Source organism: Dunckerocampus dactyliophorus, chromosome 16 (assembly GCF_027744805.1).
Source record: "Dunckerocampus dactyliophorus isolate RoL2022-P2 chromosome 16, RoL_Ddac_1.1, whole genome shotgun sequence".
Taxonomy (NCBI): Eukaryota; Metazoa; Chordata; class Actinopteri; order Syngnathiformes; family Syngnathidae; genus Dunckerocampus; species Dunckerocampus dactyliophorus.
The window spans coordinates 8,698,804-8,725,480 of record NC_072834.1 but is presented as its reverse complement, the minus strand read 5'-3'; the positions used below and the strand labels follow the sequence as shown (position 1 = coordinate 8,725,480).

At 40.8% G+C, this 26,677-nt stretch overlaps 2 protein-coding genes across 5 annotated transcripts in view; one reads left to right on the top strand and one right to left on the bottom strand.

Annotated features, from left to right (window-relative positions):
• Positions 1–5,685: 5,685 nt before the first annotated feature.
• ccni2 (cyclin I family, member 2) lies at positions 5,686–9,435 on the top strand. The gene is made up of 5 exons (XM_054754672.1): positions 5,686–6,000; positions 7,388–7,547; positions 7,657–7,791; positions 9,084–9,158; positions 9,241–9,435. The coding sequence occupies exons 2-5, from the start codon at positions 7,434–7,436 to the stop codon at positions 9,433–9,435; spliced, it is 519 nt and encodes a 172-aa protein (XP_054610647.1). The 5' UTR covers positions 5,686–6,000; positions 7,388–7,433.
• septin8a (septin 8a) overlaps positions 8,603–26,677 on the bottom strand; it is a 40,184-nt gene continuing 22,109 nt past the window's right edge. For 2 of the 4 annotated variants that reach the window (XM_054754668.1, XM_054754669.1), the window contains 4 exons: positions 21,941–22,109; positions 21,725–21,857; positions 20,525–20,694; positions 8,603–11,057 (listed from right to left, as the gene is read on the bottom strand). In XM_054754668.1, the coding sequence (XP_054610643.1) occupies positions 10,889–11,057; positions 20,525–20,694; positions 21,725–21,857; positions 21,941–22,109 (641 nt within the window). In that variant the 3' untranslated portion in view covers positions 8,603–10,888. Of the gene's footprint in view, positions 16,296–20,524; positions 20,695–21,724; positions 21,858–21,940; positions 22,110–26,677 lie in introns of all 4 variants that reach the window. The other 2 variants (XM_054754670.1, XM_054754671.1) reach the window with 2 other exon arrangements.

Genomic DNA, 26,677 nt, shown 5'->3' with positions numbered 1-26,677 from the left:
TATTACAGACAATTAAAGGTTCGGGGACTTGTTCAAGGACACAAAGCGAGGAGTTAAACTAGTCACCTACCGTTAGCAAAAGGCCACCTGAATCTTGATAGATTACACGTCAGTCTCCTGCTGTATCTTTAATAGAAATAAATACTTGCTAGAGTACGTCGGTCAAACTCACTCCCTGACGCCTTGAGGGCCACACTGAACATCAGTCTGGCCTTTTAGCTCGATGGCTAGCGCTCTTGACTCTAATATTATGAGAAACAAAGTCCAAATATTGTTAATGTGACTACTTTTAGGGGTCAGTTTGACAGGTTTCCACTATTTTATCCCAAAGCTACGGGGTTGCTATACATTTAAACAGGAATTCTATATACTGTACATGTAAATGATATCCACTCCTGATCTAAATTTTAAGACCAGTTGAAAAACCGCAAGCCCTGTTGGATCTTAAGGAGGTTTAAGTAGAGCTTCAAAATGCAAAACGAAGAAATGGGAGTGAGACGAAAAACGTTTTGAGTAAGCAATTTATTGTAAACAACCACTGATCGGAAGTTTAAGAACATAACTCGAAAATGGACTCAGTAATGTGTACCTGCACCATTCTTGTTCATCAGCTGAAAAATTGGTTTGGGCATGCTTGATGCCAGTGTTTTCATGAAGATGGCTTCACAGAGGGCATCCAAAGTCTGGAACTGTTCTCAGGCAGGCATTGTGAACTGCAGTGATGTCCTGTTGAAAAAGCCAGTCATTAACACACAGACGAGGACCTTTAGTCATGAGGGGGGATTCCGCCAACGTCGCCGCTGCCGTTTGACGCCCCTGCACAACATGAAGCTCCAGTGTTCCATTGATGGCGCCCCCTCCACTGTGCCGTGTGGAAAACATCTCAGGTGGGGTCTCCTTGTCATGCCAGTAATGTTGGAAGCCATCCGGAACGTCTCATCAGAGAAGAACACCTTCTTCCACTTTTCAGTGTCCCATGTTTGCTGCTCTCATGCAGTTACCAAACACGCAATTTTGTGGTGTTAAAGGAGACGAGGCCTTTGAAGACATTTTTTTGTTCTTAAAACCCTTCTCTCTCAGATGCCGTCTGATGGTTATTGGGCTGCACTCGGCACCGGTAACAACCTTCATTTGGGCTGAGGGTCGTCTCGTGGTTTGACGGACAGCCAATCGGATCCTCCGGCTCAGGAGGATTTGTTCTATTTGATTATTGTGATTAGATTCTATTAGTCTGCATTGTTTATGATTATCAAGTGATAGCATCAAAGTAAAGTGGCCATCTGCCAAACTGTCCTCCCCAAGTATCAAGATATTTTTAAAAAAGACATTTGAAATGCAAAAAAGCTGGGAAGCTCATACAATGAAAGATATTGAGCTTCCTGAAAATTCCTTGGTGATTTTTTTTGCTCTGCTCTAAAGATAATTTTATTATTATCAAATATTGCTTTTTCTCTCTTGGGGTTGAGAGGGACAGAAACAGCAACTTCAGTGTAGCTACACTGCCCCCTATTGGCTAAAACTGTTTAACTACTTTAATAGAATGTTCAACCCAACAGAAGACAAATACGTTTTAATGTTTTTTTAAACCAAAAAAAAAACACACACACACACACACATATATATAAAATGTCACAGTATTTGACAGTATTTGAACAGTATTTAAGTTATGATGTAAATTGTGGATGACACCTGTACAATAGACAGTACATACAGTATCAATGAGGTGGCCTTTGGCTCCCTCTAGTGGTCGTGACGATACATTCATGCTTCTCTTTTAAAGCTCTGCTGATCCCAGCGGTCTTTAATGCTTATTCTACTTCCATCTACTGTATGTACAGGTATATGCATACAAGTATATGACAATGACAAAACTACATTTTTAGTTCAAACTAGCTAGAAATGAGAATGTAGCTAGAAATGATGCAAAACACTGCAAGGTGTTTGGTGAAGACATGAATCATGTTTTATTGTATTGTGAAAGTGAGACATACTGTACCACTGGTCTGACTGGACAATTTGGAGGCAACGATCTTTTGGATATGCCTGTATTAAGAAAAAGGATGAATACCTTCGAAATACGTATTGAAAAATAGCATTTATGGCTACTTCTTACGCTTTCTGAGCGGTTCGGTAATGCACTTTAACTGACTTTTTGGTCTTATATTAATACATTTTTAAAGTGCACATGGATTAAGGTAAATATATGTTAATACAACTTCTCAGGATCGACTGGTTGGCAACCCCTGCGCTAGTCAGACTGGAGCCATCCTAGCTAGTCACAACCGAGGCTCTAGTCTGACTAAAGCTGTCCTACCTAGTCACAACTGAGGTTCAAAGCGCTTTGACACTGTTAGCACATTTATCACAACTAGAGCCTCAGTTGTGACTAGGTAGGACAGCTCTAGTCAGACTAGTATGTTGTGCGCCTTCCTACCTAGTCAGACTAGAGCTGTCCTGACTAGTCAAAACTGAGGCTCTCATCAGACCGGAGCCATCCTAGCTAGTCACAACTGTATTTAATATATTAATTTTAACTTTTTGGGATTCACATATTTTTTATCAGTACTGAATGGTGTTATTTAGCAGCATGAGAGGTGCACACTACAATATTTAACTTTGTTTTTAAAACAAGCATGGTTACCTTTGCGTAGGTAGAATAGAAATGTGATAACAGTTGGGGGGAAAACGAGTGTTAAGTAAAGCATGTGAGCGTCCGTGATGCGATCATGCTGCGCCAGGCGTGATCAGGTTTTGAACACACGCATGTCGTCAATGTCAACAATGAGACGGACAAGAAAAGCACGCAGCATCTCTGACCGGGATCAAAGCGAGGAGCTCAGACTGCGACTTTAGCGCCATAATGTGCTCAGCGGAGTGCACAGAGTGCTCCTGACAGCATGAAGCTGGCTGATTCTGATTGGTTGCCGCGCTGCTAGTTAGTGGGAACATTCTTTAGCCACCAGGGTGCACATTAGACCAGGAAGGAGGTTTCACAAAGTTAGACCTGACACTTTTATCCACACGCCATCCATAAGCTGAAGCCTGCAGAGGAGCCCTGAGACCCTCCTAATGTGAGTGTTTTTACCTCGACTCTCATATTCTTCCTACTCCTTTTCAAACATCTTCCATTCTTCACTTTTTTTTCCCGGTAATCAGGCTAAAAACAATCCAACATAGGCCAAGATATGCTGAGCAGCTTAAAGAAACATCAGCCTATATCGCAGCTTTGTGTGGTAAGTGACAAAGCTAAGTTGTTAGCAATGGTGGGATAACATCACGACTTTTGTTTCATTTTAGTTTTACAAAGCAAAACAAAAAACTAAAAAGCTGCGTACCGCAAATCGCCCCTGGCCTGCATTTTGGACACCGGTGTCTGAGAGTTGTTATTTCTGCCTATTTCATCACGTCAGCTCCATGTTTTATTATTACTATTCATACAAACATGAAAAATGTTAATAATTCTGAAATCAGTACCAATAATAATCATAATGAAATACAGAGTTCCCTCTTATCGCCGGGGATAGGTTCCAAAAATAGCTCGCAATGCGAGGGGTGTATGAAAAGTTTTAAGCATCAGAAAAACTAAAAGGGATTTTTGGTCATTTCTTTTTCAACAGAGTCCCCCTCAAGGGGCTGAACACTTGCTCCAACGGCGCTGAAGCGCTTTTATCCCGGTGTAGAAGAACTCTTTTGTTTGGGACTCAAGGAACCCCTCAACTGCAGCTATGACATCATCATCATCATCACTGGCAAAATGGCGACCAGTCAAGGCTTTTTTTCATTTGGGGGGGAAAAGATGGAAGTCGGAGGGGGGCCAGGTCTGGCAAATAAGGTGGATGTGGAACCAGTTGGAATCCACAGTCGTGAACTGCTGCCATGGGAGCCACTGAGCACACTGAGCCACCGCATGAATTTCTGTTTTCTCCATTTTTCACTGAATCCTTGACCCTTGCTTATTCAAAAATCTGGAAAAAAAAATATAAGAAGCATGTTAGAATCTTAAAATTTGTCAGGAATACTTATAAAAGGTTGAACTTGGTTTGAATATGCATCAACGCTTCTCATACACGATGCTTAAAACCTTTCATACGCCCCTCGTAAGTGAAATCCGCCAAGTAGCCTACTTTGTTTGTTTACGGTTGTTATATATGTTTTAAGGCTGTAAACCCCCCTCACAATACACTTGATACACTTTTCTCAGACAGGCATTAACATCTTCTCACATTTTAACACTCTCAAAAGTTCAAATCTTGTTTGAATTTTAACGATCAATCTACTCGGTTGGGCACAATAAATTATGAAGTGACTCACCGTGACCGTGCTTCGTCCTGGCGCCGTTCAGCTGTAGCGTTTTTGTGTCCTTGTTAAAACATATTGCTCCTGCCGTCGTCCTCCTCCCAGAACCGAAGATTCATTTAGCGGGTTACATTCTTCTTCTTCTGTTGTTCATTGACGGTTTAGCTAGCAGCTCAAGCAGTTAGCTGGCGACAGCAAGAAGCAGATTGATTGGCTATGGTCTACAGCCAATCAGGACTCAGAACACAATGGGCACAAGGGAGACGCTGCCCATTGTGTTCTATATTGGCTATAGCCAATAAGGACTGTTGTGGCTTAATATTTAGCCGGCTATTGTCTACTGTGGGTTCCTAATATGCTGGTAAAGGCACGTAAACACACTGAGACAAGTGGAGCTGCACACATCTTCAACATGAGTATACAACACCCTCTACTGGTAGCAGTAGTAAATACAATAACAGACACATACAACAAAGCACAGATAGACTGCTCTAATACACCAAGGACAAAAAACACAATGCAGCATCATTCGCTGGAAAAAAAAAAAATTATGCAAAATTGCACTTTAAAAAAATCAGCGAAAGGTGAATGTGGCACGGGAACACTGTAATTATTATTATTATTATTTGTCTAACAATAATAATAATTATTATTATTATATTAGTCTGGCTGTATATTTTTGATAAATAATAATTACAAAAAAACAGAATTTTTACAAATGCTGGATGTCGGATTGCTGTGATATTGCGAAAAGGTAGGATTAAATAAGATCTGCTTCTTCCAACTCCTTTTCGCACATGTTGAATTGTGAAAGTGTAAAGTATGAAATGTGCTTCACTGTAACCTTGTTTGCATGTAAACAATCTAAAAATACATGCATATTGTATTAATCAGGAAAATACAATTTTTAAAAATATATTTAAAAAAACATTAAAAAAAATATTTTAAAAATATCACTTAATAACAATTATATAACAGATGTATTCAATATTGTTTGATTTACAATTTTATTGTGATGAACAATATAAAATATCATAAAATACATGCAGAATTATATGAAATAGGCACACATTTTGTCATTGTATTTAAAAGAGTGTGTTTAATGTTGCTGAGAGCGTCTATGCCTGGCCTAGAAATTCCACGACAAGAAAGCAACTGGGTCCTCGTACCGGAAGTTAGAGTCAGATTTAGACAATAAACGCAGCCCATGGTGATAATAGTTTAAATAAAATACATGTAACAGTATCTATTGTCAAAAGTGGACATGTTGAGCACAAATGTCTTCCATTTGCTGCGTGTGTACGACCATTTTGTGCGTGTGAGCCCCGTATGTTTGACCCACTAACATATTTCTCTGCTGCACAGTGACGTCACGGGAGGGGCGGGGCCTGGTATTCAAAACACAGCCTGCCCTCAATCCTGTCTGATTTTTTATGCTTCCTGTCTTGTTTTTGCGCTTATTTTCTGCAGCTGTTCGGTTCCATTGCGCCATTTTACGCCTTGTTTTTTTCAAACCGACCTTATTTTGAATGCTAAAATGTGGCTTCCCAACGTAAACGACTTCCGGATTTGTCTCTCCAACATCGTCTTTGTTCGGCTTGTTTATTCTTTTGGTAGCGATTGAGTCTTTTTTTAAAAAATAAAAATAAAAACGTATAAATGCACCTTCCATCGAGGAGATATACAACTTTTGAGCAAGAAGAGGTAATGTTTCAATCTGTTTTTGTGTGGACGTTTGGTACGTGACGCTAACAGCAACTGTGCGGCAGCTGCAGCTTGTTGTCCCGCCTTGATTCCAATGCCTTTCCCTCAACATAACGCACTATACTCCACTTTGCATTGCTGGTTTTCAAATGTGCATAGCTTATTTCTCTTTTTTGTCGAGCACCAAAGTCTAAAAATAGTGATCTTGTTCTTTTGTTTGCTTGCCGAGTGCAGCATTTCCTGCGGCTGTTGTGAAGCAACTCTATAGTGTTACTTCCTTAAAATCTGTTTTGACAGACAACAAATAGTCGTTTGGTGCGTTTAAACGCTGAAATATGTCCACTAACTGTACAGTAATTCCTGTAATATGGCACATATTGCTTTAAGTTAGCCTCTTTGTGTTATCAGGTCATACGTCCAAATATCAATTGTACATTAGCATTGCGTCCTAAATTAGGAACGCATAAGAATATGTCACAGCATATCATGGCAATAAAAAAAACCTATAAGTGATTGCGAGCAGTAAATGATCCAATTCTTGCATCATTGCTTGATTATTTTATTTACGTTCTGACAGGAAAAAGTCCAATATTTAAGTTGCGGTAAGCCAGGATTGATGAAATAAGTTAATTTGTTCCAACCGAGACGCACGTTTTCGTCTTTGAGGGTGTTGGAATCTGTTAAAAGATTACAATGTGTAAAATGTTTGCGCAAAATACCAACTAGAGAAGAAAATTAACATCCAATTTGTTGTGATATGGGGGGGTCGGTTTCAGAGTCAAATGATTGTGATAATGAAACCTGAACATGCATATTTTTTTAAAGTGACCCATTCTTAGGTCATACAAGTGTGAAAATAAGAAAAACACTGATTTAAAAAAAGGAAAAACATAAAAAGTAACTCTGTCTTACCTTTGACAAATGACAGTGTACTTGTAAAGTGATTTGTGATTTTCTCTTTTTAATGGTCTTGTGCGACATATGGGACATACAGTATTTCACCTCTCACATTTTTGGTCAAGTTCTCAACTGTACGACCCCATTGTTCCCAAAAATATGGTCTCGTTTCGAAATTGGACTTGGTTTTGTGGCGCTGGACTTTAGCAGTTCCACTGTACTCAGGTGTGTAAAACGAAGTTGACCACTGTAAAATGTTTGTTTACTAAAAATATCTAGTCTATATTTTAATAAGTTTGTAAAGAAAAAGCAAAATGCGAAGATTTTGTTGATGCTCGCTGAACTGAGGCGTTAACGCTATACGCCGACGTCACGCAGGGTGCTGGTTCAAACTGCAAAGTTTCATGCAACTTTATGTCCCCCCACATTTTGACTACTTTACATTCACTGTTGACTAGCGATGTGTTCACGTGTCCTTGACTTCCACCAGGTGCGCAGGCCCTGGTTGCCTTGTCCTGGCCCAGGAGGTGCTGGCCATGAAGGGTCCGAGCGCTGCAGAGAACCGCCGCCTTCTCGGCCTCCTGGAGGCGGCCCTGGTCCGGGAGGCCCGCCTCTGGAAGGTCCCCGTCTTCAAGGACGGATGCATTCAGGTGTGTGAGGCGTTCCAAGTACCTCGTCAGGAAAATTGTGGGTTTTTTGTTTTTGTTTTTAATTGATTTGAATAAGTTGTAGAAGCTCCTGTCTTCTTGGACTCCACAGGGTGCTGACATCTCGTCATCCCAACACCAAGACATGATAGTCTGGCTGGGGGACATGAACAGACGCTTCCAGTTCTGTCCAGAGACCTTCGCGTTGGGAGTGTGTGTCCTCAACAGGCTGCTGGCCACCGTCAAGGTACACGAGTAGGCCCCGGGATGTTTCGTGGTTCTCGCTGGTGGAGAAATGCTTAAAAATGCTTGGTTTTGGATCAAGTGCTATAAAATGTGACTATTTCACAACAAATTTGAAGGAAAAAATACAGGTAAACCACTTTGGAACATCAAAGAAGCTGAATTCAATCAATTGAATTGCATTTACTAATTTAAAAATATTTCCACATTATTGGCTTATAAAATGCCAGGACCGAGTTATTTTTATACAGGCAATGTCAGCAATAATAGTCCTGTAAGTGGTACAGAAAAGACTTGGTATTTTCTTTGAAAAATGTATTTTCTGAGACCGTTTTTCATTTTATGTGGAAAAACAATTGAACTACATTTACAGGAATGTGCTTCTTTATGGTGTGCCACAAGGCACATTACCAGGGCCGTGTTTTTGCTTATTTGTATATGAAGCACATTAGCATTGTCAAAAAAAAAGTTTGTTCTTTGTGTTTTGTCTGCTATTACAGGCGGTCCTCTGTTTACGTTTTGTGATTATGAACGCGCTCCCATAAATTACAAACTTTTGGGTCGTAATGACGACGCCCTAAAGTATATAACGGTGGGGGGTTTATTCACAATTCACCCATGGCTCCGTTTACGATCGGCCATGGTTTCAGCAGACAAACATTACCTCGAATGACCGAAGTACCACAAGTGTCAATGTTTTGATTCGAGAACCAATTTTAGCGCATAAAGAGATGGTATCGCTATTTTGGTATCCATCCACATATCACTACTTTTTGGACTTCTCCCGAGCAGCAGCGTGCCAATGAAAAGGAAAGCCATCAGCACGGAAGTGAAAATGATCATAAAAAGCTCAGGGCAAGTGGACACACTCGCCAATATTTGCCGCTCTTTTGGTCCCGACTGCTCAACTGTCGCGACCGTCATTAAGGAGAAAGATGAAAGTTAGAAAGGCCTGTAATGGCTTTTTAAAAATACGGGTTACACTAAATTATTGTATTTAATCTTTTCATGACTGTGTAGAACATCCTTTTGTGTTGTGTACAGTGTGAGGGACTTAGGAGTCCGTTTAGGTATTTCCATGACCGTCTAGGAACGGACCTCGTTCGTAACCCGAGGACCGCATGTACTGTACTTGCCGGTTTGAGGTGGAATAATTGCAAGGGGGAAAAAAAGGGTATTTTGTGAATGCTCAGCACCTCCAGTTATAGCCTCCGATGTTATTTGGATTTGGAAAGTAATTTCCCATAGGAAATAATGTAAAAATGATACCAAATTCTTTTTATGTTTTCTTTTCAGGCTCAACCAAAATATCTCAAATGTATCGCTTTTACCTCACTGGTCCTGGCAGGCAAAATCAACGAGGAAGACGAGGTAATTTTGAATAAATAAAAACACCCACGTCAGCGTTATTTGAAAACAACACTTTTATTGGCTCGCGTTGCTTTGGAAACAGGTGGTGGGTTCGGTTAGCGACCTGGTTGCTGAGAGCGGATGCAACTTTTCAACGGCGGAGATAGTTCGCATGGAGCGGATCATTCTGGACAAGCTGCACTGGGACTTGTACACCGCCACGCCCATTGACTTCGTTCACATTGTAAGTACAGCAGCGTTCTTTTTTTGTTTGTTTTTAAAGACAAAAACAGTTTGACTCAACAGGCAAGATAATGGTTGCATAACAGGCCAAGGCACTTTTGACTGACCCGTCCCCAACCTCGTGAAAGCAAACACCGGTTTGTTTTATTTTCCTCGTGTGATATCAAGACGATTCCAACAGTTTTCCCCACTTAAAAATGGCATCAGACGGTGATTGTTTCAAAACAGATTTACCCGTCCAGGAAATGTGCTTAGCAGCTCTGTGTAATCTCGCCCTGCATCCTCAAGCGTCGCTAATCCCGCCAGCCGTCATTTCCTTCCGTGAAAGATCACACCACCAGAGTGCTGATGGAGCGTTCATAAAGCCACAACCCATAAAAATGACCCTTTTCCCCCAATTTCCTGGATTAGACTAATGCCCCTTTTCCACTGCACGGTACCTACTCGCTTATGGCGCGTTTCCAATGGTAAAAGCAGGTACTACCGCTACTGGTGGAGCAGATTTGTCACTGAGGATGCACAGCTACAAACGACAAAAGCAAAGACACATGCTAGTGTTATCTGCTCCGTAGTCTCCCCTTGGATACTCTAGGACTCTCCAAGAAGCTTTTCGTCGTCCATTGTTTTTCATGGTTGAATGGGGCGTGATGTTTGCACGTTATTGACATGCAAAACCGAAACGAGGCGGTACCGTGCAGCGGAAAAGCAGCATCATATTATTGAGGCTTGTGTGCAGTCACTATTGTGAGCCGACCACTGCCCCCAACACTTAGGTATTACAAAGACTTGAATAGAAAGAGACGCAATAGAACAGTTAAAAAAATAATAATAAAAAATAAAGACATTTTCCTTTTTCTTATATATTCTGTTCAAATAAATATCTTCAAATAAATACTCTCGACTGAGACCGAACGATTATCTTTTCCTAAATATTTTATCTGTATTCCACCCCCCCAATAATTTGTCAGACACGTCACCATGACAACAATACGTTGCTTTACCATACCGGCCGTCTTGGAAAGGCAGATTCAGTCCCAAAAGTCCCATTAAGAACTTTTTTTTTTTTTTTTGAATAGACGACTAAATCCCACTTTTAGTGGACATGTCTCATTGTTGCTACGGACGCAAACAAAGCAACTCTGAGAGATATTGAGCAAGGCGGTGTTCTCCCACCAAAATATCCAGAATACGTTCGTGGTGTATAGAGTATTTTTGTTACCTTTGGGTCCGACTCAGGTGTGTTGTGATGGTTCCAAATGGGAGCACAGAAAAGCACTGCACATACAACACAATACAAACATGGTGCTGACTTGTAGTCGGGCCTAATGCAGCGATGTTGGAGGGGTCCAGGGTGACAAACCGGGTTGGACAAAGACAACAATGACATCATGCGCTAACATTTTGGTTCCTCTGGTCTTATCCCAGTTCCACACCCTGCTGGTCTACGGCCACCCCCACCTCATTCCGTCCATCGGCCTCAGCTGGGACCCAACGCCAAGTCCTGGCCGTCAGAAGAGGCCCCCGGGCTTCCATGCGGCGTTGTGGACCAGGCAGGTACAGCACTGTATGGCCTGCCACCAGCTTTGGCAGTTCAAGGGCTCCACGTTGGCCTTGGCCATCATCACCTTGGAGCTGGAGGCGCTCACGCCCGACTGGTTCTCCGTCTTTACGGACCTGCTGAAGAAAGCCCAAGTAAGGAAACCGCCTACGAGGCAGCCTTGAGCCCCGTTTCTACCAAGCAGAACACTTATGTTTAGTGCCCAGATTTGTTGGTAACGGTACCAAAACTACCAATTTGCATCTTTGGACCCTTTTCACGCTACATTTTTCTATACTTCAAATTTCTTTCTGTCCTCAGTCTCCTCTTGGATTAAGTTTGTCTCCTTCTAAGTAACAAGTAAATACTGTATAGGAGACCCTCGGTTGTTGTGGCACACCTTCTTCTGACAGACTAGTTGGGTACAAGGTGACACCGTTTGGAGATTGGGTTTTCCAAAGGGTGGAGTCCCTGATTTCCCACTCCTTCTTGGTTGCTAACATTTCACTTTTTAAGGGTATACGAAACTGAAGGTGACGCCTCCTTAGACTACGTAGAAGGTCGTAATCCCTAAACCGGTACTCCCTTCATGGCTGGTAATGTGAGACCTCACTCACACCAAGGGTAAGGTTGGGATACGTCACCAGGAAATCCTGTTTTACCAAGTTCTTAAATGACTTTCATTGACTCCTCCTTGGCTTGTAATGGGAGCACCCAAGACGTTTGGAATGGCAAGGCTAGAAATATGTGAGGAGGAAAAATCCCCTAAAGGCAATGCTGTCCCATTTTTAACAAGGGTTGGGTTGACCACATACGCTAGGTATTTTTTTTTTAAGGTTGCAGTAACCTGAATTGGGACTCTTGTTGGTCATGTGAGCAGAAAATCATCAGAAAATGTCCCGAACTGTCCACCGTCCCATTTAACACTGTGGCTTTCAGAGGTGCCTCCTTAGACGACATACTATGTTGGTTTTTTTTTTGGAATGTTGCCGTGCCCAAATTGTGACTTTTGTTTTGTTTGGAGCAGCCGGAAAAAGGGTAAAGGTGGGAATATGCAACCAGGGAATCTAGAAAAGGCAATACTGTCCTTATTAACAAAAATGTGGTCAAAATCGCATACAGATTGTGTAGGCTAGGTCTCCCAAAGCTCGCAGTCCTTAAACTGGGACCCCGTTTCCTTCGGTCTTCCGTTTGTGTCATGGATACCCACTTTCACACCGTAAGGAAGTAGTTGCCTCTGAAGGCGTCTCCTCTAGGATAGCGCCATGTAAGGTTAATGCTAGCTGGAGCAGCTTTATGCATGCGGCCTACGCAGTGGAAACAAGTCCGATCACGGTTTACCATTCCAAACCTTAAGATGAGAGCTAAACTGAACTGTGGTGCTTGGTGGAAACATGGCTTGTTGTGTTTTCTAATGACTACAGGCAATTTTATGTATGATGCTCCCGTACTTTACCTGCTTTGGTGATCTATGTCCTTAGAGTTATTTGTCCTTCCACATAAGAGGTTATAATTGAGGCTACTTTTCCATGGAGCTGATAAGTACGTAGTGTCGGACTAGATGAATGTTGTTCACATTTGTCCTGTGGATTTACCGCCACCCTTCAAGGTGGACAGCGCCGAGTTCATCCGCTGCAAAGAGATGGTGGACGAATACCTCCACAGCCTGGAGTTCTCCCTGCCCACCAACGCCGTCTACATCTTTGACAGCACTTACATCCACGAGGGGGAAGCAGAGGAAGGAGAAAGAGTCCGGAGGACCAGGAAGGTGCACACCAGGGACGAGCCTGGGGACCCGGATGAGTATTACGACGCTTTCAGGCGTTTGTACGATGAAGGAATCGACGTAGAAAGCGGTAACGTCAACTGTTCGCATGACAGCGCCTCGCCCTGTCCGCCTTTGCACCCCGCCAGTTAACTCGGAGCACATTTGGGCCGTCCGCCAAAATGCAGAGTCGAGGCATACCGTAATTCCATTCACATTTCATACGACGTAAAATAATGAACTGTGATACTGTTTCATGTTCACAGTGAAAGACGACATGAGCTTCTTAGCCAAGAAATTAAACTCGTTCAGGTTTAAGGTCCACAGAACAAATGTTGTGGAATTCCAAAAAAAAAAAATGTACTTTGCACATCGTAGTTTCAAATGAATCCATTTATACTTTGACACCTTTACTGTCTTTCTGTGCACTCGTCTTCACTTCCATGTGAAATAGTGTCTGATGCAGTAAGTTGACTGAAAAGAGGTCCATTTTAAGTTCTAAATTACTATTTTGTAAGGTTTTTTTTGTGTGTGCGTTTGTTTTAACGGCGCTGTCATTTTTTTTATTTGACACAACGGTTTGTGTTTTGTATAAGCTTGGAGTGTTTTTCGGGTCAGGAAGGGCTTATTTTGTTAAGTTTGTGAGGTGCTCGGGTTGACCTCCCCAGAGCCACGGTAGCACTTTTAAGATAAAGACTTATGTTTTAATTAAAAACAAAAAAAAGCTTTTATTTTAACCACATTTTAGTTGTATTTACTGTTTCAACAAAAGCTTTAATTTTATGACTAAATGCTGCAAGTGGTTTTCATGAATTGCCATATTGACTCTGAATATAAGAGGACCCCTCTTTTTTTTTCCTAGGGAAAAAATACTGTCTTTTATTGAGGTCAATATGGTGAATCTTCATTTACTAAACAGCCTGAAGCATCAGCAGAGAATAATCATGAATTAGCATAACAGCTACACTAGTCATTTGAAACATATTGGGATGGAAGTATCCTATTTTATTTTGCTAAAGCTATTGCGCTCACTTATTTGTCCTTTTGTGACTTGTATACACAAAACAAACTTTTAGGATTATGTTTACTGATGTCTGTTTCATTCATTCTTTTTAATGTGAAGTGGTTATGAGTCATCCAGTGGAAATAAACTAGCGACCAATGTTCTTCCTCACATCCCCCGGGCAGCTACTGTACGTGTGTGTCTCTGTTTAAGTCTACATCACAGAAATAAAGCAGTGACCTCAAGACTCACGTGTTTTCTTTTGGGTTTTGTTTTAAGTTTGCAACAACATGGAAAGAAATCTCCCTTTACTATTGGGATCACGTGACCCGCCCTGCAAGTCTACCAAACAAATATGAGAGGAGCTGTTAGAAAAAGCATTTAACCCATAATTACTGTAATCAGTAATCTACTGTATTTGTCATTATAGTGGTGTCTACTTTCATAGACGGCAGGTGAGTATTTTATAGTTTAGTGTATTATCGGCTTACATTTTCTGTATTTTTACTTCTGTTCATTTGTAATAGGGCCCTATGATTTCCGCATTAACGGAATCCCTGTTAAAACGCGGAAACTTGCAGAAAGTGAAACTTGCACACCGCTCAAACGTGGCGGGATCTCATCACAAACGCTAACGAAAGTCCTCTCTTACGGCGAATGAATGGAAGCTAGCGGGATTAGCTTAGTTTAGCAGAGCATGCTAGTGCGGCTGTGTGTGTGTGTGTGTGTAACGTAAGCGAGCGTTTTACGATGCCCGCTAACGACGTGCGGGTTCCGAGTTAAAAAGACAAGAGGCACGTTTATTCTTGCACCCAGCTCACCTTATCCATCAAAACACATTCTGGACACACAACACACTTCCAGCTTTCAAAATAAGAGCACTGTTTGCAGCAATAAATAAATGAAAATATCTTACATTAATAACGCTATTGGAGTTACTTTGGTGACTACGTCGTCCTTGATCATAAGCATGGCCATCACAGTTCGTTGAAGATTTCGTAGCAATGTGTGCAGAGGTTGACGTCGCATTCTAAAAGCTAGCCAGGCTGCATCCATTTCTCAATTACGAGGCAAAATTGGCCAATGATGTATTGCATCAATAAATGCAAGGATTTTTGCATTTAATGAATGGACATTTTATTCACTAAACCAAAAAGCCCACACTCTGTGCTGGAAAAATAAGTGGAAAAGGTTAAAAAAAAAAAAAAAAAGGAAATTAAAAAAAATTAAAATGGAATTTGTGGAAAAAAATAAAACACATTTTAAAAAGGGCCCTACTTCTATGTATTTATAAATTGAAGTGTAAACATTTGTTGGTTAAATGTGCTACTTAAAAAAAACAAACATCCACAACCATGCAGTTCAAGTGCACACCTTTAAAATTGTGCATTATCGTTTTAAGGGCGGAATTTTTGGATTGAGCACTTCTTTTGAATATTATACAGAATTACAGGGGTGTCAAACTTGTGCCATGGAGGGCCCAAACACTGCAGGTTTTCTTTTCAGCCGGTCACTAAAGCGGGTGATTTTAGCGATCAACACCTCCTTCAATCTGAGGGAAGGAGCTCATCAATTACATCACCTGTTGGAAAAACTGGGCGGGGAGAAAACCAGCAGTGTCTCAGCCCTCCATGGCTCGAGTTTGACACGTGACGTACATGTACAGCATTGGGACGCGCCCGTGTGCTGCAGGTGATGTTAACGCGCACGGACTGTCCACAAAGGACCGCGCTGTCAACACACTGTAATCTTTCCCGTCACACACTTCCTCTGTAGACACAATATTTACATTTTTCACCCATCCTTGTCGCAAAAAAACAGCACAACGTCTTCACCTGTGTCGGCAGCGACAAACAACATTGTGGGACGGATGTGTGCGGGCTTTGGGGGAGGCGGGGGAGAGGTTTCGGTTTATTTCCAACGACAGTAAACACAGCTGCTCTTGTTTTTTGGCAAGCTGAGGCTTTTAGGTTTTTCCAGAATATGTGCGTGTGTGTGTGTGTGTGTGTGTGTGTGTGTGTGTGTGTGTGTGTGTGTGTGTAGTGGCTTCGTCTACTGTTTACAATAAAGTTTCCATTACATCACTATGGGCTTCTTCCATTATAACACTATTGCATAGTAAGATGGAGTACGCTCTAACAATATTCACAAACAATGAAGACAATAAAAATAACAATAAGCACAGTCTTAAATTGTTACATTGTTACACTGCAGTACCAAACAGTCTTAAAGTGACTGTTGATTAGTGGGTTTCAATCTCTGGTGTGTTGATGGAAAAATCACACACACACACGCACGCACGCACGCACACACACAAAACAAACATATATTCATATAAAGTGTCCAAAACAATAACAACAATAATAAAAAGAATGATCCTGAATGAATAAATGATGGCCATTGTTGTCAAAGTGAATATTATCTCTCACCATTGTGTGGCATCGTCATCATCATCATCATCATCATCATCGGTCCATGTGCACAATGTCAAGATGGAATGTCAAAAACACAAAGAAAACACGAGTTGTTGTTGTTGTTGTTGTTGTTGTGTGGTGATGGATGATAAATCCGTGGTCATGTGTGGGAGGGAAAACAGCGGCCATTAATTAACTGAAAAAAAAACAAAACAATGAGAGAACATAAATAATAACATAAATGAAATGAATAAGAAAAGCAAAAACATTTGTGGGGGGGGAAAAAGGAATAAAATGGCGTTGCTGCTCGAGAGCAGCCACTAGAGGGAGCCACATACTACGTCATTGTGAGGCGCCACTTTGTATTCATTCGCGCAGATTAGACGGCAAATCTCATCAGAAGATAAACTCAAGCGTTCGATCTTTACGTAAACTACAAACGGGTCACCATCACCTTTAATTTGGGTCAATGCAAACTCTCCACATTACCCAGCAACTACAATAGATGCGCCTGCTAGATCCTATACAGGAGCTGCATTCATCAAATAGAAGTGTTCTGTTTTGATTGACACCACCGAGGGAGGTAAAGCACGTGTCTTCGGCCTCCGTCAGTCATTGTTTTGTGTCACTTAGTCACGTGCAAACCTCCACCAAGGCAAAAACAAATGTGTATTAGTTAGCAGGCTGCTCTTTTTTTATTTCATCAAACAGTAGTCATAAATAAAGTCATAAATCAATACAAATAATCTGTTAATTTATGATAGTCAAACATATTCCGTATGACAGACGAGCTCTGCTGTTTTTAAGTACTGCAACAATAGTCAAAGATCCATCTAACTGACAGCAATTCTGCTGTTTTTAAGGACCTACGGAAAAAAACGTTCGGCAAACATCCTCTGTGCCATTACAGGGCTCTGCTGTTTTTGAGAATGTACGACAAAAACGCTAGTTAAAGATCCTATATGCTGCAAAAATGCTTATCAAAGATCTTCTATATGACAGGGGGTTTTGATACTTTTGATACATACTGGGAAAAAATGGTCAAAGATCCCAAAAATGACAGCAAGCCTCTGCTGTTTTTAAGAATGTACCGCATAAACGGTAGTCAAACGCCCTACAGTATGTATGGCAGGGGTGCTGTGCTGTTTTTAAAGATCTACTGCAAAAACGTTGGTCAAAGACTGTATGTGGCAGCACTTAGCTGTTTTTAAGAATCTACTGCAAAAATGCTAGTCCAAGATCGTCTATACAGTATAATGGGGTTTCTTCTGTTTTTAAGGATCTGCTGCAAAAATGATTGTCAGAGATCTTCTATATGCTGCTGTTTTTGAGAATCACTACAAAAATGCTAGTCAGAGATCATATAGCACATGTGACAGGAGCATTCTGCTGTTAAGTGCGTGCTGGGGGGAAAAAATGGTCAGAGATCCTCTCAATGACAAGACCCTGCTGTTTTTAAGCATCTACTGCAAAAACTACGGTGGCCAAGAAGTGCAAAAAACATGTTACAAAAAAGCAAAACAAATTACAATTGCACCACCCGGAAGGGGAATGTACCACATGCCAGAGTTATAGGAAGTGATAACGTCTGGGTCAGTCAGCTCTGAGGAGTTGGTACATTCCTTTTCCGGTTAATGCTGGTGGCTGACAAGTGCAAAACACTTAAACAAAATGTTACACCACCCAGAAGGGGATTGGAGCGCACAAGTCCGATGGCTGGTAAATGCGGTAACATTTGGAGTTGTGGCTGGTGTTCATGCATCATGTTTTGCCCATTTTGCGGTAAACACCTGAGCGGCTTGACGCAATTGTGTTGCACATGTGGCCGGTCGTTGGAGTTGTTAAATGGTACTTACCAGACGGAAGGAACAGATGGGCTACAGGAGTCCATCAAATATATTTTAATGAGGCGTACAAAACAGGGGTACAATCCAATTCCGGATGGTTGAATTGTAACTTGTGTTGTGCACTTCTTGGTCACCAACATTAACCGGAAAAGAAACGTACCAATGCCCCCGGAGCTGATTGGTCCAAACGTTTTCACTTCCTATGACTCTGGGATTTGGTACATTCCCCTTCCGGGTGGTGTAATTGTGATTTGCTTTGCTTTCTGTTAACATTTTAAACACTTCTCGGCCACTGTAAAAAAAAAACAAAAAAAAAACGGTGGTGAAACATCCTATACGGCCAAGGTTCCCAAAGTGGGGTACGCGTACCCCCAGGGGTACACCAATTGCCATAGGGGGTACATGAATAAAAATGAAAAACAATTAGCGCCAAACACTCACAATTACGAGTGCGCCTGAACGTCTCACGGCGCAAGGAGAACGGAGCGTGAAGTTGTTCACTGTGCATCATATGAACATATAAGTACGTTTTTGTGCATTAAGAGTGTTTCATCTGTGTCCATTTATATAGCTGCTCCAATCCCCGTGAAAACCTGTCACCGTGAGTGGGGGATTCCCCCGAAAATGAAGCGTTATCGTTGGTTGTATGTATTTTTGTACTTCGGATACTGCTTTATCGTGAGTGATAAACTTCCCCCTTCGATTTGGTACTAAATTAAAAATGCAGACTTAAACCGTAGCCGCTGTGAGTGGACAAAAAAATTGAAACTTAAATTCAAGCCATTCAAACGGAAGGATGCCAACGTCAGACTGGGATAAAAGATATGTAGGATGATCAGCGATCATGAGGGATGATCGGAGGTGGTGGTGTTTATTATTGTGGTGCAATCAAATGACATCATGCAGTGCCGTAAAAATGATGGTGTCAATCAAAAGGAAGCATTTCAATGTACAACATTTACTTGTCTGCTAGTAATGTTGCTAAATGACATGCTAAATCATTTATAGCCTTAAGGTGCAGCAAACTGACGCCACACCCACACCAGACAAAAATATATGACAAACATAAATGAAGTTTAACACGGTAAAAGTATGTAGGTGATGATGATGACTGAGTGGATGACAGAAAACAGAAACAGGAACAAGTACTAGATTTGGATCTCAAACAAGAAAATCCAGTCTGGTGGTTCTACCCAGGCGTATCTTAATGGCAACAGCACGCATCAACAGAGAACGTCGTTTTTTCCACTGTGCAAAGTTAGCTTCAGTGGTGCGAGAGTCTCCCAACAATTAGAGCGAGGGAGGAAAGAGGAAGAGGACAGGAAATGTCAAGCAGGGTCAGCGAGGCCTTCTTTGGAAACTCTGGTGTGTTTTATTACTTATTATGCTACCATTGAATGCTGAGACATGTTGAGGGCTATACTTCTTGAAGATACATCACAGCATATCATAGCAATCCCCACATACATTGCAAATATGCCCTCTGGTGGTTGTGAGCAGTATAGGGATGGCACTGTAAGTGCATTTACGTGTAGGCAAAGTCATGACATCATCGCTTCGAAGAAGTCACATATTTTACGTATCTATTATTATTATTATTATTATTGACACAGTCTGCCGTGCAAAAGTTCATTGTTTCAGCAATGCTATTATGACAATAAATATTTGGTATAGTAGAGAAAATCAGAAAACACAGAAGAACGTGAAGGAAATTATAAAACGTCTAGGTGACATTTAGTGTGAGAAATGTTAATAATAATAATAATAATAATAATAATAATAATAATAATAATAATAATAATAATAAAATTGCCTTAAATAGTTAAAAAGTCAGAATTATTTATATTATTTATTTTATAATAAATAGCAACTGATAAAAATAAACACTTAAGACCAAAATAAAATTAGGTTAAAAACAGAATAAATTGCACAACAATAACAATATATATATATATATATATAGGAATAATAACTACCGTAACGGCCTTCATTCAGACAAAAAGTAAAATAAAGCAACACATTCATAATAAAGAAATACGAGCTATGATGATACTGTACACTAATGATAAATAGATCATAAATTAGGCCAAAGACCTAAAATTAAGGTTTAAAAAATAAAATAACTGAAGAACCACTAGCATAACAATAGTTTTATAACCAGGAACCTAAAATATTATTAGAAACAACAATAATAATAATAATTTTAATAAAGTCATATGTTTAGTAGTATATTTATATATCATAATAAGAAAAAGTAATTGCGGCAAAAAGCTAAAATTGAGGTTAAAAAACCAGACCAGGTATTGAAGTACCGAAGTTGTACCGAAATTAAACCTGAGCTTGAGGCTCCCAAGTAATGTCATTGCTAATGCAGAGAAAGACATTAAGACCTTGGCACAGTACATTATGTATATACAGTATATCTGAAATATTATATTTATATTTTGAATGTGTCTCTCAGCATTCTCCTTAAAGTGGCTTTATGAGCTGCCAACCCGCTTCGAAGGCTTGTAACGGCAAGACAAGACGGGATGAGACGACAAGAGACGGGTTAAAAAGGAGGAAGTTAGTTACTTACTTTTTCTTGTCCTTGTCTTTCTTGAGCGGCTGAGATAGGGACAGCGTCTCGGCGGCCACCTTCTTCCTGTTGAAGGCGTTCATCTCCTCCTCCAGGTCGCGCCGCTTCTCCTCCACTTTCCTCTTCTCGTCCTGGTGCATCCGCTTCAACTGCTCGAACTTGTCGTGCAGCTGCAGACAGACAAGTGATGTTCGCGGTGATTATCGAGGCAATTCGAGTTAAAACACTCATGATATTGATTATGTCTGATATTATATTATGTTATAGCTTAACACTAATTATACTGTACTGACTACTACAGTACTAATCAAACAATTGGACAAACCTCGTCATTGAATAACATGAGAGCGCGCGTCCAAGCTTTTGACTTACTGTACGTATGATGTATTATACTGATGCTTTTGTACACCATATGGACAAAAGTATTGGGACCCTTTCTCATTATACTGTATCTGCAGTAAGTGACAATGGAAGAAAATACGGAGCCTTTCCAGCTTGCCGTTCGTTTGGGTAGACATTTTACAATATTTTGAAGTGTTTCTGTGGCAATTTCATCCAGAAGACTATTTGGGAGTCTAATAAGTCTCATAAGTGCTTAACGGAGTTGACATCAGAGGTATTCTTTCACACCGGTTTCATCCAACAATGTCTTTTAGGGTTAAAACATGTCTTCCCAAAGCTGTTCCCTGTGTAGAAACATCCAAAACGTCTTGGTAAGATGAAGACTTAAGACTGAAAGGGAAGTAACTCCTGATCAATTCATTCATAGGTGCGTCTCAGATTCAAATCCCCCAAAATTAAACTTGGTTCGCTCAGAAACGTTTGCAAAATTTACAAAACATATGCATCACCATACGTATCCACCATGAAACTCACTGAATACAAAAAAACAAGACACAAATTAATTGAAGTGAATCAAAAAGCACACAAACAAACAAATAGCTGCCATCATTTTACGCAGAAACCCAAAATGGACCAGGACCAATGAGACTCAGATGGCTTTTTAAGGTCACTAAACACGTGTAGATTATGTTTTTGGGGTTGTCTATTCTCAGTAAAAACCTTTAAAGCTATTTTATTGATCATCAAGCACAATTTAATGGCAAAAGGGTATCCTGATTTACATTTGTTGTCATAAATCAATGTCATCTGCATTCTTTGTCATTAGTTTATGTACATAACCTTGCTGCAGATACTGACCTCTCGCTCCTTTTCCTTCAGCTCTGCTTCCGTCTCCTTAACTTTGTTGACAAACATCTGTCGCATTTCTTCCTCTTTACGCTGCAGGTCTCCCAAGAACTCTTTCCTCTTGGCCTCGTAAGTCTCCTGAAGACTGCAAAGAAGACAAATAAAACAGTTGATAGCGTGCTGGGTGCTTGGATTTGCATCGCGGAGCCTCCTTCCTCCCCTCGGTACCTGAAGGGCTGGCTGTCTGGGTCGGTGTCTTTGAAGCCCATCTCCTCCAGCTTACAGCGGCGGTACAGCTCGTAGTGTCGTGCGTGGGTCTGCTCCCTCAGATCCTCCATGTTGACTCGGATCAGCATCTCTCGGAGTTTGACAAAGTCGCAGTGGCTCTCATTCTCCACTTGAGGGGGAAAAACACACCACAAAGTCCATCATTGGTTTTCTGCAATACCGTCTTCAATACCTTCACCAGTAACAAACCGTAAATGCCAGTTATTAACAATAACCGCCAATTTGCATAATAGAAATCACTAAAACGATTCACAATAATCCACAAGGGCAAAGAGAGGGTCTGCTCAAGCACAGTAAAAATACGTCATAAAATATATTGAATGGATCATTCCCTCCTGCCAGTTGTTAATCATACCTGCCAACTGCATAATAGAGAACACCAAAGTCAAACTCAAAATAATCCACAAAGTCACAGGCACGGGAAAAGCACAGGCACAGGAACACTATGTTGACGTGTTTTATTAATAACTGGTAGGTTATTGTAACCACTATCTTATGAGATGGAAATAAAGTGAACAAAATAATCCGGAATCCTTTAGTGTTCATATGCAAAGCACCATCTTCCCACCTTCTGAGAGCCTTTCAACAAATGTGAAATGCTTTTACTGCCAAGTCAAGCTCCCGGCTGCATTTCCCAACACATTCCAACATAGCCCATCTGTCACCCGCTTGCCGTCCCTTCCTCTACGTGTAAACCCCCCCCCCCAAAAAAACCCACACACATCGTAAAACATTCCTTAACAGGGATATGGTATCTTCACAAAATCACCAAAAAAAAAAAAAATCTACCAATATCCTGCCAATAAAGGCTCGCTCACACTTGTGTGAAGGTGGGACAGAGAGCAGGATGTGCTTCCTGCCTGACAGACTGAAAGCAGGGTGGAAATGAATCCTGTGCGTCATTTTTGTTCCACCGATGATGATGATGATGGAATTATGTTATGGTGGAGCCAACAGTCAAAAACCTCCCTGAGCCAACCCATTACAAAACTATGTGCACATGATGTCAGGTGGGATACATTGTGGCTTCCGACATGTCATTTTATACGATTAACTAGAAAAATGTGTCTAGAAGGCATCATAATGCAGGCGGAAATAACTTCAGAGGGTTAATGTGATCATCTTGTTAGTAGTAAAAGTCAGAAAGATGCTATGAAAGAGCATCTTTGTAGTGTCATATGTGGTGGCGGTGGAGGACACGTGCAGCATGATGGCACGTGTCCTTTCCACATAGCGTTGCCACATAACAGCAGGAGCCGCAGGGTGCTTGAATTCATCTACACTACAAGCTATGAGCTCTCCGGGTGGACACATAAACATACCATTGGGAACGTACAAACTAACATCGTGGGCTTGATTTATTGTATGTGCATGTTCATTATACAGTACAGTGTTCCCTCGTTTATCACAAGGGATAGGTTCCCCAAACTGCCCGCAATAAGTGAAATCCGCAAAGTAACCAACTTTAGTTTTTTTTACAATTATTATGTTTGTTTTAAGCCTGCAAAACCCCTACGACGGAGTATTAGGGCCACATTGAAAAAAATTATGATCTGAGATTGAGGCTTTATTCTCGTAAAATGTACAAAAAAAAAAGTTGTAAATGTACACATAATATTACGACTTTATTCTCGTAAATTTACGACTTTATTCTTGTAATACTATGACTTTTTTTCTCGTAAAATTATGACTTTATTCTCGTAATATGACTTTTCTCGTAAAGTCGTAAATTTACGACTTTATTCTCGTAAATTTACGACTGTTTTCTCGTAAATTTCTGACTTTGTTCTCGTAAATTTACAACTTTATTTTTTTTTAAGTCATAAATTTACGAGAAAAAAAAGTCGTAATATGACGAGAATAACGTTGTAAATATATGAGAATAAAGTCAGAAATTTGCGAGAAAAAAAGTCGTAATAAAACAGGAATAAAGTCGTAAATTTACGAGAATAAAGTCATAATATTACGAGTCAGAGGGAATTTTCTCGTAAATGTACGACTTTATTCTCGTAATATTCTGAGTTTTTTCTTTTTATTCCTGAAATCTCAAATTAGTTTAATACTCGGTCGTAACAGGCATTACCTGAGACAGCTATGAAGAGGAGGGGGCTTAAGTGACCTTTGGCCTTGGGCAAAGGTAATATGACTTTTTTTCCTCATAAATTTAAGCCTTTATTCTCGGAAATTTATATTTTTTGCAAATTTACAACTTGTTTCTCGGAAATTTACGACTTTATTCTCGAAAACTCCTTTTTTTCCCCCCCCAATGTGGCCCCAATTCTTCATAATCAAATTTTGAATAAAAAGGGGGAAAAAATTGGATATATTTTTTCATTGGACAGTTATTATTATACAATACACAAATAAAATACAAGAAAATTTTAACAGCTGATTAAGTTTAAGAAGATTGTAATGCATTAGAATAAAAATGTTTTATTTCCCAGTAATGCAGAGAGTTTGGCACCTTATTGACTGGTAGAGGACAATCAAATAACGAAACAAACAAAGTTTTCTTGAACACAACTGGATTAACTCAAAGTAGCCAAGATGGTTAAGAGGGGTAAGTATGCTGCATGAGCACGCCATCCGTGAGGACTAACAACTTAGACATGATGATGATGATGTTCTGCGGGGGCTTGGCTCGGGCTGCTGAGCTCGGGCTGTTCATTTGTCATGTAACATTCTATTTGTGCTGACCACGGCCTTGCTTGCACGCACACAAACAGCAGACAGAAGTACACAAACAAGAAGGGGAGAGAGAGAAATTTGTCTTGCAGTGTAGCAGAGGGGAAAAAAAAAAAAACAAATGCATAGTTGTCAACTGAGAAAGCAAGTGGCAGTTAAGTGCTAAATAGCTTCCATGTTTGCATACAAATACTAGCTGAAGCACGGGCAGACAAATAGCTGAGAAAACATCTGGCGTTCAGAGATAACAGCGGCAACATTCTTAAAGGAAAACACACGCCAACAAAGCTCAGGAGGCCCCCCCCCCAAGTAGACAGTCCTTCCCCTGTCCTTCCTCGACTCCAGGCACATTTCTCATGGCTCTTTTGAGAGGTTAGCATAGCACATCTATTTGACATTTGCCTTCGACAAATTGTTTCCACTCGCACAAAGCCTCCTTTCAGCTGGAGCGTGCGTCCGTGCGCGCTGTGCAAGTGTGCGGCATGAAGGCTGAGCCATCGGTTTGCGAGATACAGTACGTCATACTCACAACGCCTAAAACCACTAAGGATGGTGAATTATTATGATGGACAAGAGCTTTGCGGTGACTCATGGAGTAAAATATAAATAAATAGAAATGTCGTCCCAAGGAGATGTGCAACATTATTTAACAACTGTCATTTTCAAGGTTGGACAATGAGAGTGGACACCGGATGAGGGACAGGTGTGAGGACACAGGAGCCATAAACTGGGTGGATAGGTGGAGTGGTCCAATATGATCAAATTGAAACCATATTTACAAGGAGAATTACAGTTAAAATGGGGAAACTGAGGAAAAATACACACACAGTCTCCCCAAGCTCAACCCTTGGTGAGTGTCACTCTGCATGAAGTCAAAGTCACAGCTGCGGGCACTCTGCAAAAAATACATATCCTTCAAATGACAGTGTCCTCTGCTAATAATATCTATAAAGAGAGGGACGAAAAGGCTTTGGACCAGAAGCGCTCGTGTTCTGATTGGAAATCCACTTCCCGTCCTACTGGATCTCAAGATTTGAACGCTAACCAGCATTTGTGGGAAAACTATGTCTAAAAAAAGGTCCAAGTGAGTCTGCAATCATATTTTGCCATTTCTTTGGCTTTTTTATGTTGTTTGTAAAACCACTGCATACTAAATGCAGAGAACGGGAACAGGAAATGGCGATGATGCCAGTGACAAACCCGCTGCATTTTGGTGTGGATCCCGATAAAGGCTTCTTGTTTGCTTCCTGTGTGCATTTTAAGTTGTGTCAATGTCACGCCCTTTATACTTCCATGTGTCCAATGCATTGGGCACGTTTATCCATTAATAAGTTGTATCATCGGCTGTTGTACACAAAATTACAGTAGTCCATGAGGAACTAACCTACCTAACCCTAACCACTACTCATTAGTTCCTCAGTAACTACTCTAAAGTTCCCTAAAGAAGCTTTAGCTAGGATTTGCCGCTGTTACACTGCCCCCTCATTGTTTCCTGTGGTACCGCGTGAGTTTTTTTCCCCCAAAAGTTGCCAGCAGATAGAAAGGAGTATGAACAAAAAGAAGGCAGCGTTCAGACTGTGTGTATGTGGATTTGATGAGCTCCGGTATAAGATCTGTATCAAAATGTCTGTCTTTACAAAGACAATGTTTAGAAGGTACTAATTTAACAATATGTGTATTTTTGTAATAGTAGTATGCAGACGTGTTGGGACTGCGTGATTTACAGTACATAAGTCCATAATTATCACCTTTTTCATTTGTGAGCAGTTTTCAGGAGGAGTCACCAGGGTAACCAGAAAAACAAAACTGGATCGCATGCAAGTACAGACTTCCATCAAGTCCGATCCCTTTTACAGGATCTGCTCTAGGTTTTTCATTGTTATGAGCCATTGATGCTGCTGTATAATGTTAGCATTGGCAGAATAAATGGTAATGTAGGACTTGATCGTTCACCGACTCCCACTTGAAGTGCCGTAGCAGTGTTCATCTACT

What these genes read in the sequence shown, in the direction of transcription:
- ccni2 (XM_054754672.1), top strand. Translation starts at nt 7,434, where the DNA reads ATGAAGGGTCCGAGCGCTGCAGAGAACCGCCGCCTTCTCGGCCTCCTG. An exon ending in TCAAGGACGGATGCATTCAG is followed by an intron (nt 7,548 to 7,656) that starts GTGTGTGAGGCG and finishes TGGACTCCACAG; the next exon opens with GGTGCTGACATCTCGTCATC. An exon ending in GGCTGCTGGCCACCGTCAAG is followed by an intron (nt 7,792 to 9,083) that starts GTACACGAGTAG and finishes TTTTCTTTTCAG; the next exon opens with GCTCAACCAAAATATCTCAA.